Below are 13,426 nucleotides of genomic sequence, written 5' to 3' on the forward strand. Positions count from 1 at the left end.
TGTGGCTTAACTTCCGTTTCTGTTTAAGAGCCTTGACCTGGGGGATGTGAAGAGAATGACAGAGGGAGAGGGCTGCTGCGAAGGCAGGGAAAGAGAGGGAAGGGTCCTGCTCTATCAGGGTCAGACAAGGAGTTGCTGAGAACTGCCCACTTCTGATTTTTTTGAGATAATCATTGCTGTCACAGTCGTGATCTGAGCTGTGCATTAGTTAATACTTGATTTACCTCCAGAATCTGCTTATGGACTTTCTACTGCTTATTTGCAACTTCAGAAAGAGTGGAGAGTGAAAGAAATAAAAAGCAAATTCATCAATCTTACATTTATGAAAAGTCTGATTGGGCAAACCTGAGACCTGTTCAAAAGAAAGGGCTTGGATGGGCATGCATTTTACTGAGACTTCTATCTTTATTTGTCACTAACCATTCATTAATTAAATGTAGTGCACGAGTCTTAGCTTTCCAGGTCAGTTTTTAATAAAAGGATATTTTAACTATGGTAAAAAAAAAATTAAATGAAGCATCATTTTTTAAAATTATTTATTTATTTAGTTAGTTAGTTAGTTAGTTTGTGAGATAGTCTTGATCTGTCACCCAGGCTGGAGTGCAGTGGCATGATCTCAGCTCAGTGTAACCTCCACCTCCCAGGTTCAAGTGATTCTTGTGCCTCAGCCTCTCAAGTCGCTGGGATTACAGGCGTGTGCCACCACACCCGGCTAATTTTTGTATTTTTTAGTAGAGATGGGGTTTCGCTATGTTGGCCAGCCTGGTCTCAAACTCCTGACTTCAAGTGATCTGTCCACCTCGGCCCTCCCAAAGTGCTGGGATTATAGACACGAGCCACCGCGCCCAACCTAAACGAAGCATCTTTAAGTAACGTTGTGGCAAAACCCAGCTGACTATGGGATAGACCTTTGAGTGGACTCTGATTCTAGCTTTCCTGGTTGTTGGGCCATGGGAAAGAGCACTGGCCAAAGGCAGGTGGGTGAATCTGCCATGTGACCTGCCACCAGCTCTCCTCTAGCCACAGCAGATGTTCCAGTGCCCAGGTGACCTAGAAGCTTCATGTGGAGGTGACTGAACTTCAGTAGGCCTGGAAGTGAAGCAGTACTTCTGCCCCCAATGTGAGTAGGAAACAAACTTTTAATTGGTTACCATGATAAACACTTTAGGGACAGGAACCTCAGCCTTCTTTAACCCCCAATGGCCACATATGCCTGGAAAAGAGTAGGTGTACGGCCAATATTTATGGGAATAGTGAATATTGAATGAGGCATACAAAAAAGAAATGAACACAGAGAGTTAATTCTGAGAAAAATTTCTGATTATGATCTGCTGCTACACATACACACCCACCCACACACACATACTCAACTTCACTCTAAATATCACTCACAAACTCTTTTGTCCTTTATGTCCATTTTTTGTTTTCATGGAAACCATCCAACTTTCAATACCACACTAAGATAGTGAAACAGCTTCTTTTGAAAAGGATTCAATTTTCTCCCTGAAATAACTATTTCAATTGACTGAATAGGTTTGTTTCACTGCTCGTCACTTTTAGAAAAGCAAATGCATTTAAAAAGCAGTTTGGGGTGATCTGGTCTTTAATGGCAGATCCTCTGAGCAGGTACTGACCAGGTGGGGACAATTTTCTGGCTCTGTGCTTTCTTCATAAAGAATCTGTCAGATTAGTTGAGGAAAATGACAAATGAAAAGACACTTTGCCTTAATAACAAAACCCACGGAATCCTTAGAATTTTGTAACTATTTTCTGGCTAACTTTGCTTTCTAGGCTTAAGCTGTGAAGTGACGTTTGGTGTTTCCTTTTTAAACTAATTGTTATTGTTTATTAGGGCAGACACTTAGTGTCTGTCAGGTATAAGTCAATGACTCTCATGCCTTGTATTTATGCTTTTCCTTTGTCATTTAGAAATGTTTTATTTTATTTCTTTTAATTGCTTAAAAGTAATATCATGAATAGCTTGATGCTTCACATAAAGCCATAAGGAAGAACTACAAAGATTTTTTTAATTACTTTAGTATTTTTTGAGAGGTGATAGAAAGGATGTTTATAATTTGGTTGGAATCTCCAAAGCGGCTGTATCTTTTAAAACTAGTATTTAATGGCTAGATATAACCAACTTCTAGTTATAAGAAAAAAGGAAAGGAGGAAATGAGAATGGCAGGAAGGAGGTCAGGAAAAAAGCAGGAGGGCAGGAAGAGAGAAAAGGAGGAAGGAGGGAAAGCAGGAGGAAAGGGAAGGGACTCTATGGTATGTCATCCTTTCAAAGTTCCTAAACAAATCCAGTCCTTCTGATGGCACTTTCATAGTCTAGCAGGAGCACTTCCGGACACTTCTAGCTGGTCATCCTGCTGCTGTATGTGAACCTCCCTTCCACAAAGAGGGAACCTGTTTGTGTGCCCTTCCTGTTCTATATGGGGGCCCTTGTTGTGGGACAGAGCCCAGTTCACAGCTATTTCTCTAATCAGAAACTTCAACACCTTTCTCAAGTTCATCTAAGTACAGTTTCCTGCTTGGCTCAGTTACTCTCCCATGTACAAAATGGTCCTCTATCCCCTGTCCTCCCCGTGTTCGTCCTCGCCTGGGTGATCCCAGTTTCTAGCAGGAGTTCAGCAGAAGTCACTGACTGAAATGTACCACCTGAAACAGCATCTTCCTTTCAACCGCAGCCCACCCTAAGCCATTTTATATACTATTGTAAAAATGATGATCCCAAACTTAACTCTAGATTTATGTGATTTTAAAATTTAGCTTCCTGATCCCCTTTGGGACAAAACAACCTTCTCATTACACTAGATACCCTAAAATCACCCAGGAAGTTCACATTAATTGATGACTAAATATTTGGCTAAAGGTCTATCATGGCTAGTGAATACCAATTTGGGCTTTATTTTATCCTAAATCTGGTTTAGTTAAAAACGTTTTAAGGATAGGCTGGGTGTGATGGCTCACGCCTGTAATCCCAGCACTTTGGAAGGCCAGTGAGACAGGGGTCACTGGAGCCCAGGAGTTCAAGACCAGCCTGGGCAACACAATGAAACTCTGTCTCTACCAAAAAAAAAAAGAAAAAAATTTAGCCCGGATGTGGCTTTAGTTACTCGGGAGGCTGAAGTGGGAGGATTGTTTGAGCCTGGGAGGTAGAAGATGCAGTAAGCTATGATCCCATCACTGTACTCCAGCCAGGGTCACAGAGCAAGACCCTGTCTCAAAAAAAAATAATAAAATATATTTTAAGGATTTACTGAGACAGTCATGAAAACAAAACCCCAAGGGTTTTTAAGCATGTCGTTCTTAGCACCACCACCACGAGAGATGAAAAATAAATGATATACTATTGGAATACTGCACCCATTTCTTTTTCTTTTCCTTTTTTTCTTTCTTTCTTTCTTTTTTTTTTTTTTTTTTTGAGACCAAATCTCACTCTATTACCCAGGCTGGAGTGCAATGGCACAATCTTGGCTCACTGCAACCTCCGCCTCCCGGGTTCAAGCGATTCTCCTGCCTCAGCCTCCTGAGTAGCTGGGATGACAGGCACACACCACCACACCTGGCTAATTTCTGTATTTTAGTAGAGATGGAGTTTCATCATGTTGGCCAGGCTGGTCTCGAACTCCTGACCTTGTGATCCGCCGGCCTCGGCCTCCCAAAGTGCTGGGATTACAGGTGTAAGCCATGGTGCCCAGCCACTACACCCGTTTATTAAAGTACTCAATATAAATTACACAGTCTTAAAAATACCAGCATTCAAAAAAACCCCAAAATATCAGCATTCAAAAACGTAAAAACAAAATACCAAGTATTACTACAATGCCTCATTATACTTGTTTCCAAAAAGGTGTTGGGATTTTGTAAACAATTCACAAGGTATATTCATTTTAATAAGTTACGACATAAACAATTACTAAAGTAAGGTCATGTCAAAAACTATACACGCGCTTTTCAGCTTTTTAAGTGTATTTTTCTTTGGGCAGCTTTTATGATCGGCCCACTATGGATTATTAGATGGTAAGTTAAGTAACTTCTTAATGCTTTTTATTTAATTTAAAAAAATCGATTTAATACTTGGTTGGTCACAGCCCCTACCTATTGTTATTACCGAAAGGTTTATTAACAATGTGGCTAGTTAGTTGTATAACCTTGGGCACAAAACTTTACCCTATCTGATTTTAATTTTCTCACCAGTAAAATGAGGGCTCTTTTAAAGTCTGGGAATGCTTTTAATGCTCTACAATCCTGTGATTTCTAAGATGAAACGTTGTGTTGAAGTCAGTGACATTAATGTCTCTTCGGAACAATGTCATAGGACTCCAGAGAAGGTCAACCACACACCAATGTCCTGGCTATGTGATTATAGACAAAAGCCACATCCATGCTAACTGAATCCAAACAAATCCACATGAACATTGTAGGAAAGTTCAGATTGCCCTCACACTTTGTTGCTAGGAAAGCATGGTGGATGAGCTCTAGTCCGAATGGTTTATAAATTTCATACTGTGGTCTCTGACACAGTTAGCTAAACATCTAAGACCACAGCCTCAGCAATGTCTTTGTCCCTGACATCAGCCTCAACGGATTATTCATTTTCAATTTTATTCTTAAATGTAACGTGGTGATTTCTCCCTGTTTTGTAATCCAATTCTAATAAAAATGAGAAGGCAGGCAGGATTCTGATACTGGGAGATAAATAAAGCTGCATTTTGCAAGGCAGTCAGTTATTGTAAGACAGTTATTAAAATGGCTGGAGAAATGGCTTCAGACTGCAGCCAGCCTCAAATCAGCCGGGCAATCTGGCCCTCGGTGCACATGGCCTTGGATAGCTTTCTCTGAAATCAGGTTACAGGAGTCTGTGAGCTGGAGTCTGTTTTTCGACAGTTCCCACAGCACTTGACCCGGTGTTAGGCACACAGTGGCATGGTAAAACTTGTTGGCAACTCATGAAATAGCTACTACTGAAAAGACAAAAAAAAAAAAAAAAATTTTCTAGAGCTTTTTGCATTTTATAGTTTGGAGATAAACACTGGCTCTAATTGCAGTACTTACTAAACAGGGAATATGCTACTTAGAAGCTAAAACAGTACATCGACAATTTTCCTTCTTTTATTCCTTAATTAGTTAATCACAATCATCCACAGTTGTTATTGGAATTTGTTGAATTTGTGGAATTTGTGAGAATGTTGCAGGTTTTTAAATGCATATTCAGGAGTATTTGCCCTGATATAAGTTGTTTATAGGACCCATGAAAGCCATTCAATCCTTTTTCTAATTCTCATAGGCATATGCCATTCAAATATTCTGCTTAAAGGTATCTGCATTGTTATTGTTGATATTAGGTGTCAGGTGTGATGCTAAATGCTTTATGTGCAACGGCTCACTTGATCCTCACAAGAGCTTTTAAAAAGGTATTACCATTCCCAGTGGGGCACAGTGGCTCATGCCTGTAATCTCAGCACTTTGGGAGGCTGAGGTGGGCGGATCACCTGAGGTTGGGAGTTCAAGACCAGCCTGACTAAAATGGAGAAACCCCATCTCTACTAAAACTACAAAATTAGCTGGGTGTGGTGGCGCATGCCTGTCATCCCAGCTGCTTGGGAGGCTGAGGCAGGACAATCGCTTGAACCCAGGAGGCGGAGGTTGCAGTGAGCCAAGATTGTACCATTGAACTCCAGCCTGGGGGACAAGAGTGAAACTCTGTCTCAAAAAAAAAAAAAAAAAAAAAAAAGGTTTTACCATTCCCATCTTATGGAGGAAGAAACTAGGATCAGGGAGGTTCAATGAGGTGCCCAAGGTCACAGATGGGATGCTGTAACTCAAACCACGCCTTTTGCTCCAATTCTAGCCCCCATTCATAACTAAATGGGAATGAGGGGATAAGAAAATGGCAAAGCTTTTAAAACATCTTTTTAAAAGAAGGAGGGTATAAATCATAAACAAAAATGCAACTGAGGAAAGGACAAACAATTCCTCACATAATTTCTTCATTTATTTATTCATACTTTAATCAGCCACTAAACACACATGTTCACCACTGCACCATGTAGTATGAGGATAAAAAAGGAGCTCATCCATACAGCGGGGCTTAATGAAAATGAAAATTGTTAATGATTAGAAGGAGAAGGAAAAGTTGAACCATCAAACATCTTGACTCCTTGCAGAAGGTTCTAGGTGGGAACACTATTTCCAGTCAGAATGGTCTTTAAGAGCTTTTTAAGAGGTGAGAAACAGTAACAATGACAACATGACATAATGGTTTGTTGTTGGACAAACACCCAGACAGAGCACAGCTCGAGGCTCTTCACTGTATTATCTCTCACCCTCATGACACTCAGGGAGACATTACCGTTGCCATTTTGGAGATGAGCAACTGGACGCTTAGAACAAAACCAGCGACAAAACAGTCGGAAGGCGTGAACGCAACCAGCGACAGTGTCAGGATTCAAATCCAGACACAGAGAAGCCCAGTGCCTCCCACCTTTCCTCAAAGCCATGCTGCTCAGAGCTGCCTTGCTATAGTGTTTTTGTTGGCTGTGACATGGTATTTGCAGCAGGAAAACAAAACAAAACAAAAAATATCTTAACTTGGAGGACAGGAGAAAGTGTAGAGATCAGTAAAATAAATGAGGAGGTGTATCTAGTCATCCGTACTATGAATTGAATTTAGCTCTCTATCAGCTAAGCGGCACACGGCTCCATGGTGATTATCAAGGCAGTCAGGATTTCAAGTGGCGCTGATAACTAAATGTAATAGGATTATGCATTTTTTTTCTTTTAGAGCTGAAGCAAAAGAAGAAAAGGCCCTTTAAGCTGAGGTGTTCACGTTGTTTTTTTCCTGTTACAAACTAGTCTAGAATGATCCCAGAGACCTCAAGGAGTGTTAGAGCTTATTTCACTTACATAGGGAAAAAGAAAGACAGAGTATTTGCTAGGTAGATGCATACTCTTCTAGCCCTTCTTGCCTCAATCTGGACTTAGATTCAATGGACTAAACTTAGCAGAAAAGTCACGCGGAGAAGGCAATGAACACAGCCCATGCCTAATACCACATTTTCATTTGATGATATTTGAACCATAAATATACTTCACTTCAAAAACACCTTTAAAACTGTGTATTAAATGAATTTTGGTAAATAATTTAAGGAGAGATGATTAATATTCATTAGGAAACATTGTGCTATGAAATTCAGTTTACTAAGGGGACTAATGTTTTCATTAAAAAAGTTTTGACTGAATCTTAAAAAAAAAATCCCTGATTTACATATGTTGTAAATGTAGATTCTTTCATGGTAAGAATATTTTAAAAAGGTTAATCAGCATTTGTTTTTGACTTAAAAGTAAGTTTATACTTAAACATCATATTTTAAGGTATTTAGCACAGAATGAAATTGCTTTAATATAAACTAGATATAATTTGTCATGTTTTTTAATAGAAAACTTTTCAATGCTATAATGCTTTGCTTGTATTTGGCAGAATATAAAACAAATTCAAAATAGTGAAGAATTAAGACGAAAAGAAACATGATTCTCAACCCTCAGATATGGGCTTCTTTGGAGAAAGTGAAAATGGATTTTTAAAAAATCAGAAATGAACAACTCACTGTTTTATTGAAAGGAGATTATATATGCTGTTAGTCATTTTTTAAAATGACCACAGCTACCATAGAGATTTTGATTTACATTTTCCTGGGGCTGCAGCCCCCTCTTGTATAAACATATACACATACCAATATGTTATGTGAACAGCAATCTTCCAGTGACTTCAAGTAAAAACTTGTTTTTGTAAAAGAACTCATATTTTCCCATGCTACTTCACTTCTTGTGCAAGAACTTTTATGAGGTTCTAGTGAACTGTGTTTTATTTATTTTCCTTTGTTTTTTCCCTCTTACTGGAAGAAAACATTATCTGGATGTAATCATGTTCAATGAGAATACATTCTGACTCAGGAGATGATTTAAATCAATGACCAACAATTAAAATGCCTAATCTGCCACTATTTTGGATATGGCAATTTAATTTGACTAGGTCAACACATTCATTTATTTTAATGCAATATATTCCTTCCCCCACAGGAAGGAACGCTATTTCAGTAATCCCCTGTTATTGACATCTTTGCAGATTTAGCCACTCTGTCTGTAACTCAACGGACTAAAGTTGAAGTTTTGTAGCGGGAAAAATACAAAGTGAACATCTCTAGCCTACTTCATCAAAGTCCCCGGGGACCACATTTTTCTCTCAGGAGAGTATCCTGTAATTCACTGAATCATTGCTTGTGTTCTCACTATCAGTAAGCCTGTGTGGTGTTCCAGCCACCTGGAGCTGACGAATATTTTTCTATGTGAAGGATACCATAGCAACCAGATTTGCCGCATGGACAGAAAGCAGTCATAACGATGCTGCAATTTTAGCCAGGAAGCCGACACGTAGCACCCACGACAGTATTATCGTAAAGCGTGTCTTGAGATCTGAAAATTCATTATTTTCCAGGACTTAGTTCTTTAGACACGAGAACGGAAATTACCCCAAGCCCTAAGAGAAGGAAGGCAGTAGTTAAGATGGAAAAGATCATATGTTTCAAATCTGTCTCTCTTTCTTACAAGCAATGCCAACCTGGACAAGTTAATAAACCCTCTGAGCCTCAGTTTTTTCATCTGTAAAATGGAGACAATCATTCTCCCTCAAAGGGTGGCTGTGAGGATGAAATGAGGTGATCTGAACTGTGGTTGGCAGATGGGACACACATAACAACTAAAAGCTTTCTCCATTTGTTTAAGAAGGGAGGTAATAGACACTTAGAGGACACAAGAACAATGGTCTCCAAAATAGGGTTCAGATGATTAGATGAGAAATGTTATCTGTGTTTAAAATATTGAATTAAAATATTCTAAAATATTTTTGAAGAATTAGGCTGGGCATGATGGCTCACGCCTGTAATCCCAGCACTTTGGGAGGCTGAGGTGGGTAGATCACTTGAGGTCAGGAGTTCAAGAGCAGCCTGGCCAACATGGCGAAACCCCAACTCTACTAAGACAACAAAAATTAGCCGGGTGTGGTGACGCATGCCTGTAATCCCAGCTACTCAGGAGGCTGAGGCACAAGAATCCCTGAAACCTGGGAGACAAAGTGAGCTGAGGTTGTGCCACCACTCTCCAGCCCGGGCAATGAAGCGAGACTCCATCTCAAAAATCATAATAAATAAATAAATAAATAAATAAAAACAAAATAAATATTTTTAAAGAAATAAATTGTCATGACAGTATGGAATGTCAGGATATGATAGGAGGTGCCCTCACTGGAGCTGCCAGTCTGCTGGTGGTTTCTGGGAGGGAGGATGGAGATTATACAGTAGAGAAGATTGACCCCAGCAATCTTACCTCCACGCTTGCTTTCAGTACTGCCCTACATCATGATGTGCAGCAGTCGACATGGACTCGATTGACAGACCATTGACAGACTATGACAGACTATGAGCTACACTGCTTATCTTTAGCCAAACTAATCCCCACAAAATGGAGAGGTAACTTAAAAAGATTCTTGCAGAGGAACCACAAAGAGAAAATATTAATTACCAGCAATGAGTAGCCAGCAAGAAAGAGACGAAGCTGAAATTTCCCTACTCCTATTACTGGCCCTGTTAACAGTCACATCTACAAGGCAACAATGATGAACATAGATTTAGACCAGACAAGAAGCCAACTGAACTAGTGTAAAATTGTCTGGAAGACAATTTGAAATAGAGATTTACATAATTATTAATGTTGGCCTTTATGACTTGAGATATTAATGATAGTAGAACTGCCTATAACTTATAAAATACATAAAGATATATTGGGAGTACTGCTCAAGATTTTGCTACTGATATGAGTGTATATTCAAAAAAGGCTGGGGTCACTGTGCTGGGGAAATGAATACAGAGTAGCCACACTGCCTGCTTCCCAGCCTTTTTCACACATGGCATACATGTTGTGTTTGTACTGCATGCTGGGATAAGCTACTAGGCTACGGGAAGCCCAAGCCTTTGGTCGCCCCAGGTCCTGCTCAGCCAGCCCAAGATTGAGGAGGTCAATATTTTCAGCACACCTATTACCAATTCAGAGCACACTCATCCCACGTGAGGTACCCTGTAAGCACACAGGTTGAAAACTCAGTTCTACAGACAGATTTAGGTGGGGTTAATTATTGAAGAATAGAGCTGTTGGTGCTGAGTTATCTCTATAGACAAAGGAAGAGAGTTGTGTGTGTGTGTGTGTGTGTGTGTGTGTGTGTGTGTGTGTGTATGTTTTTAATGGACCTTTTAAGAGTCAGCCCAATAAAACTTGTTTGTATCACAAGTGGGTTTATTGTCAGAGTTAAATATTTATGCTATCTCATTCTCTCAGACCTGATGAAAGAACAAACTTTATATATTTGTAAATATTCTCTTTCCTCTCCATCAGCGAGCCGATTCGACTTCGGTCCGCCTAGCATTCGACACAATGCTGCTGCTGACGCAGTAAGTGCTAATGTATGCTTGCCTGACGGATCAGCAAGCCACGATACAGCTGACACCCTGCTCATCAGTCCTTATATTTGTATCTAGTTAGATCCTTTTCCTGTTCCTCCCAGGAGCTAATCCAAAACGTTGCCACTGAATTCCAATCCCCAGCCCTAATCCCTGGCTGTTGACTCTTAGCTGACTTCCCCTCTTCCTTGATGAGGTCACCAAGACCATCTTACAAAAGCTGTTTCAGGCCGGGTGCGATGGCTCACGCCTGTAATCCCAGCACTTTGGGAGGTCGAGGTGGGCGGATCATGAGGTCAGGAGATCAAGACCTTCTAATATGGTGAAACCCTGTCTCTACTAAAAATACAAAAAAATTAGCCGGGCATGGTGGCACATGCCTGTAGTCCCAGCTACTTGGCAGGCTGAGGCAGGAGAATCCCTTGAACCCAGGAGGTGTAGGTTGTAGTGAGCTGAGATCACGCCACTGCACTCCAGCCTGGGCGACAGAGTGAGACTCCATCTCAAAACACAAAACAGAAGAAAAGCTGTTTCAACACCAAATATGTCAACCTAAGCCATCCAGGAAAAAAACCTAAGTCGTCTCTGACTTGTTCTTTATTAACCAAGCCCACAGTCACTAAGGGTGCTTCGTTTCTCTTCTTTTCCCTCTTCTGCCCACACCGCCTAACTTACCAGTCAACCTGTGAGCATCCCAGGTTCACCCAGCATCAGAGCCCTGGCCCTACCCATCTTTCTCCTCTGCTTGACACAGGCTTACTCCAGACATTTAGAGACCCTGCCTGAAGCCTCCTTCCTTCACGTCTTCCCTCAAGTTCCTTCTCCAAGAGGCCTTCCTTAATGACCTTGAATATATATTGCAAAATGTACAGAAATTAACCCTTCTCCCGCACCTCCACACCCCCTTTCCCTATTTTATTCCTTCTCTTTATCAGTTATCACTAAAATAAACATAGTCCATTTATTTATGCTATTCACTCTCTGTCTTCCCCACTAGAGCATAAGCTCCAAGAGTCAGGAAACTTTGTTTTCCTGTTTTGCTCATTCCTCTGTCTAGTCTAAAACCGGGCCTAGCACACAGTAGATGTCTAATGAATGTAGACTTAATAAATGGAGAGTTGGTTTACTGCAATGGACTTATAAATGGTGCTACTGCATCTTCTCTGATGCACTTTCTACCAAAATATTCATCCTAAATTACAAGTCGAAAATCGCCACCCGATTCCTCAAGGATCTAGAACTAGATGTACCATACGACCCAGCCATCCCATTACTGGGTATATACCCAAAGGATTATAAATTATGCTGCCATAAAGACACATGCACACGTATGTTTATTGCAGCACTATTCACAATAGCAAAGACTTGGAATCAACCCAAATGTCCATCAGTGACAGATTGGATTAAGAAAATGTGGCACATATACACCATGGAATACTATGCAGCCATCAAAAAGGATGAGTTTGCGTCCTTTGTAGGGACATGGATGCAGCTGGAAACCATCATTCTTAGCAAACTATCACAAGAACAGAAAACCAAACACCGCATGTTCTCACTCATAGGTGGGAACTGAACAATGAGATCACTTGGACTCAGGAAGGGGAACATCACACACCGGGGCCTATCATGTGGAGGGGGGAGGGGGGAGGGATTGCATTGGGAGTTATACCTGATGTAAATGATGAGTTGATGGGTGCAGCACACCAACATGGCACAAGTATACATATGTAACAAACCTGCACGTTATGCACATGTACCCTACAACTTAAAGTGTAATAATAATAAATAAATTAAAAAAAAAAAAAAAAGAAAATCGCCACCTTCCTCATAATTTGTCAGTAACTACATGTGATTTATTAAATAGCATCTAAGACCCTTAAAAACTTCTAGCCCCCGTCTCCCTTTCCAATCGCGTTTCCCAGTGCAGAAGATGTCTCCATCCATCCCTAAGGTATAGTCACGCTGAGGAACCCATTGAACACTTTAAAGTCTTTGTGTTTTCAAACATACGTCCTTTGATCTTGAGCATGTTTCCTACTTTACCTTCTAGTGAAATCTGTTGATGTTTCCAGGCCACGTTTCGTATCACGCATGAAGCTTTTCCATTCTTCGAATTGGATTTAAATATGTGCTCCGTAGTACATGGCCTTAAGCCTCTGATTACAAAAAAAAAAATCATTCTTCCTTGAATTGTGTTCATATCTGTCCCCAAGACACGACTCTAATATTCTTGAGAAGACGTTATAGGCCTGTCTCCTTTTCATAGTTCCTTACACATAGTAGTTGCTCAAGAAATGTTGGTTGACATTAAGTATACAGTGTGACTAGCTGTGCATTTTGGAGGAGGAGAATTGTAGAGAGATAAGCATTTAGGTCCTTTGTAGAAATAATACACCAACACCAAAGTGAATGTCAGCACAACTGAAAAGAAACATAAAGCTATAGTTTAAGCCAGCATGAAGCAGAAGACTTTATAAGAAACTCTAAAGATAAAGATAACTTCTTCTGCTCTGCTGGAACGCCTGGCACAGAGAGCTCACTTATTTTGGAGCTTGATCCTCAGCTAAAAATAAACAGCTTTTATTGAATCTGAGTTCCCGATATTGTTGTTTAACTATTTTGTGGTTTCATTCAGGTACTTGCAAGGCCGAAAGAACACTAATCAGGATACCTCAGTGTTACATAAGGGTTCTTTTCATGGAGTAATTTACGGTTAGTTTAAGAAATTGTATCTCATCTGCTTGCTGGGTTTCTCCTCCTTAGGCATGTCTCATAATGTATATATGGCCAGTCATCGGCTGGGCCCAGTACCAATGGCCCAGGATGCAGGATAATAAGCACGTGTGGGAAGAACAGCGGTTCTCAGGAGACTGTTTTAAATCACTGTTTTCTTCTGGGGAGTAGAGAACCAA

General features: G+C 40.4%; 1 protein-coding gene across 10 annotated transcripts in view; it reads right to left on the reverse strand.

The window, feature by feature from the left end:
• STARD13 (StAR related lipid transfer domain containing 13) overlaps window positions 1-13,426 on the reverse strand; it is a 558,426-nt gene that overhangs the window by 87,316 nt on the left and 457,684 nt on the right. Inside the window, exon 1 of one of the 10 annotated variants that reach the window (XM_077973669.1) lies at window positions 12,558-12,706. Coding sequence (XP_077829795.1) covers window positions 12,558-12,693 — 136 coding nt within the window. The 5' untranslated portion in view covers window positions 12,694-12,706. 10 annotated transcript variants of the gene reach the window in all.

Source organism: Macaca mulatta, chromosome 17 (assembly GCF_049350105.2).
Source record: "Macaca mulatta isolate MMU2019108-1 chromosome 17, T2T-MMU8v2.0, whole genome shotgun sequence".
In the NCBI taxonomy this organism is placed as follows: Eukaryota; Metazoa; Chordata; class Mammalia; order Primates; family Cercopithecidae; genus Macaca; species Macaca mulatta.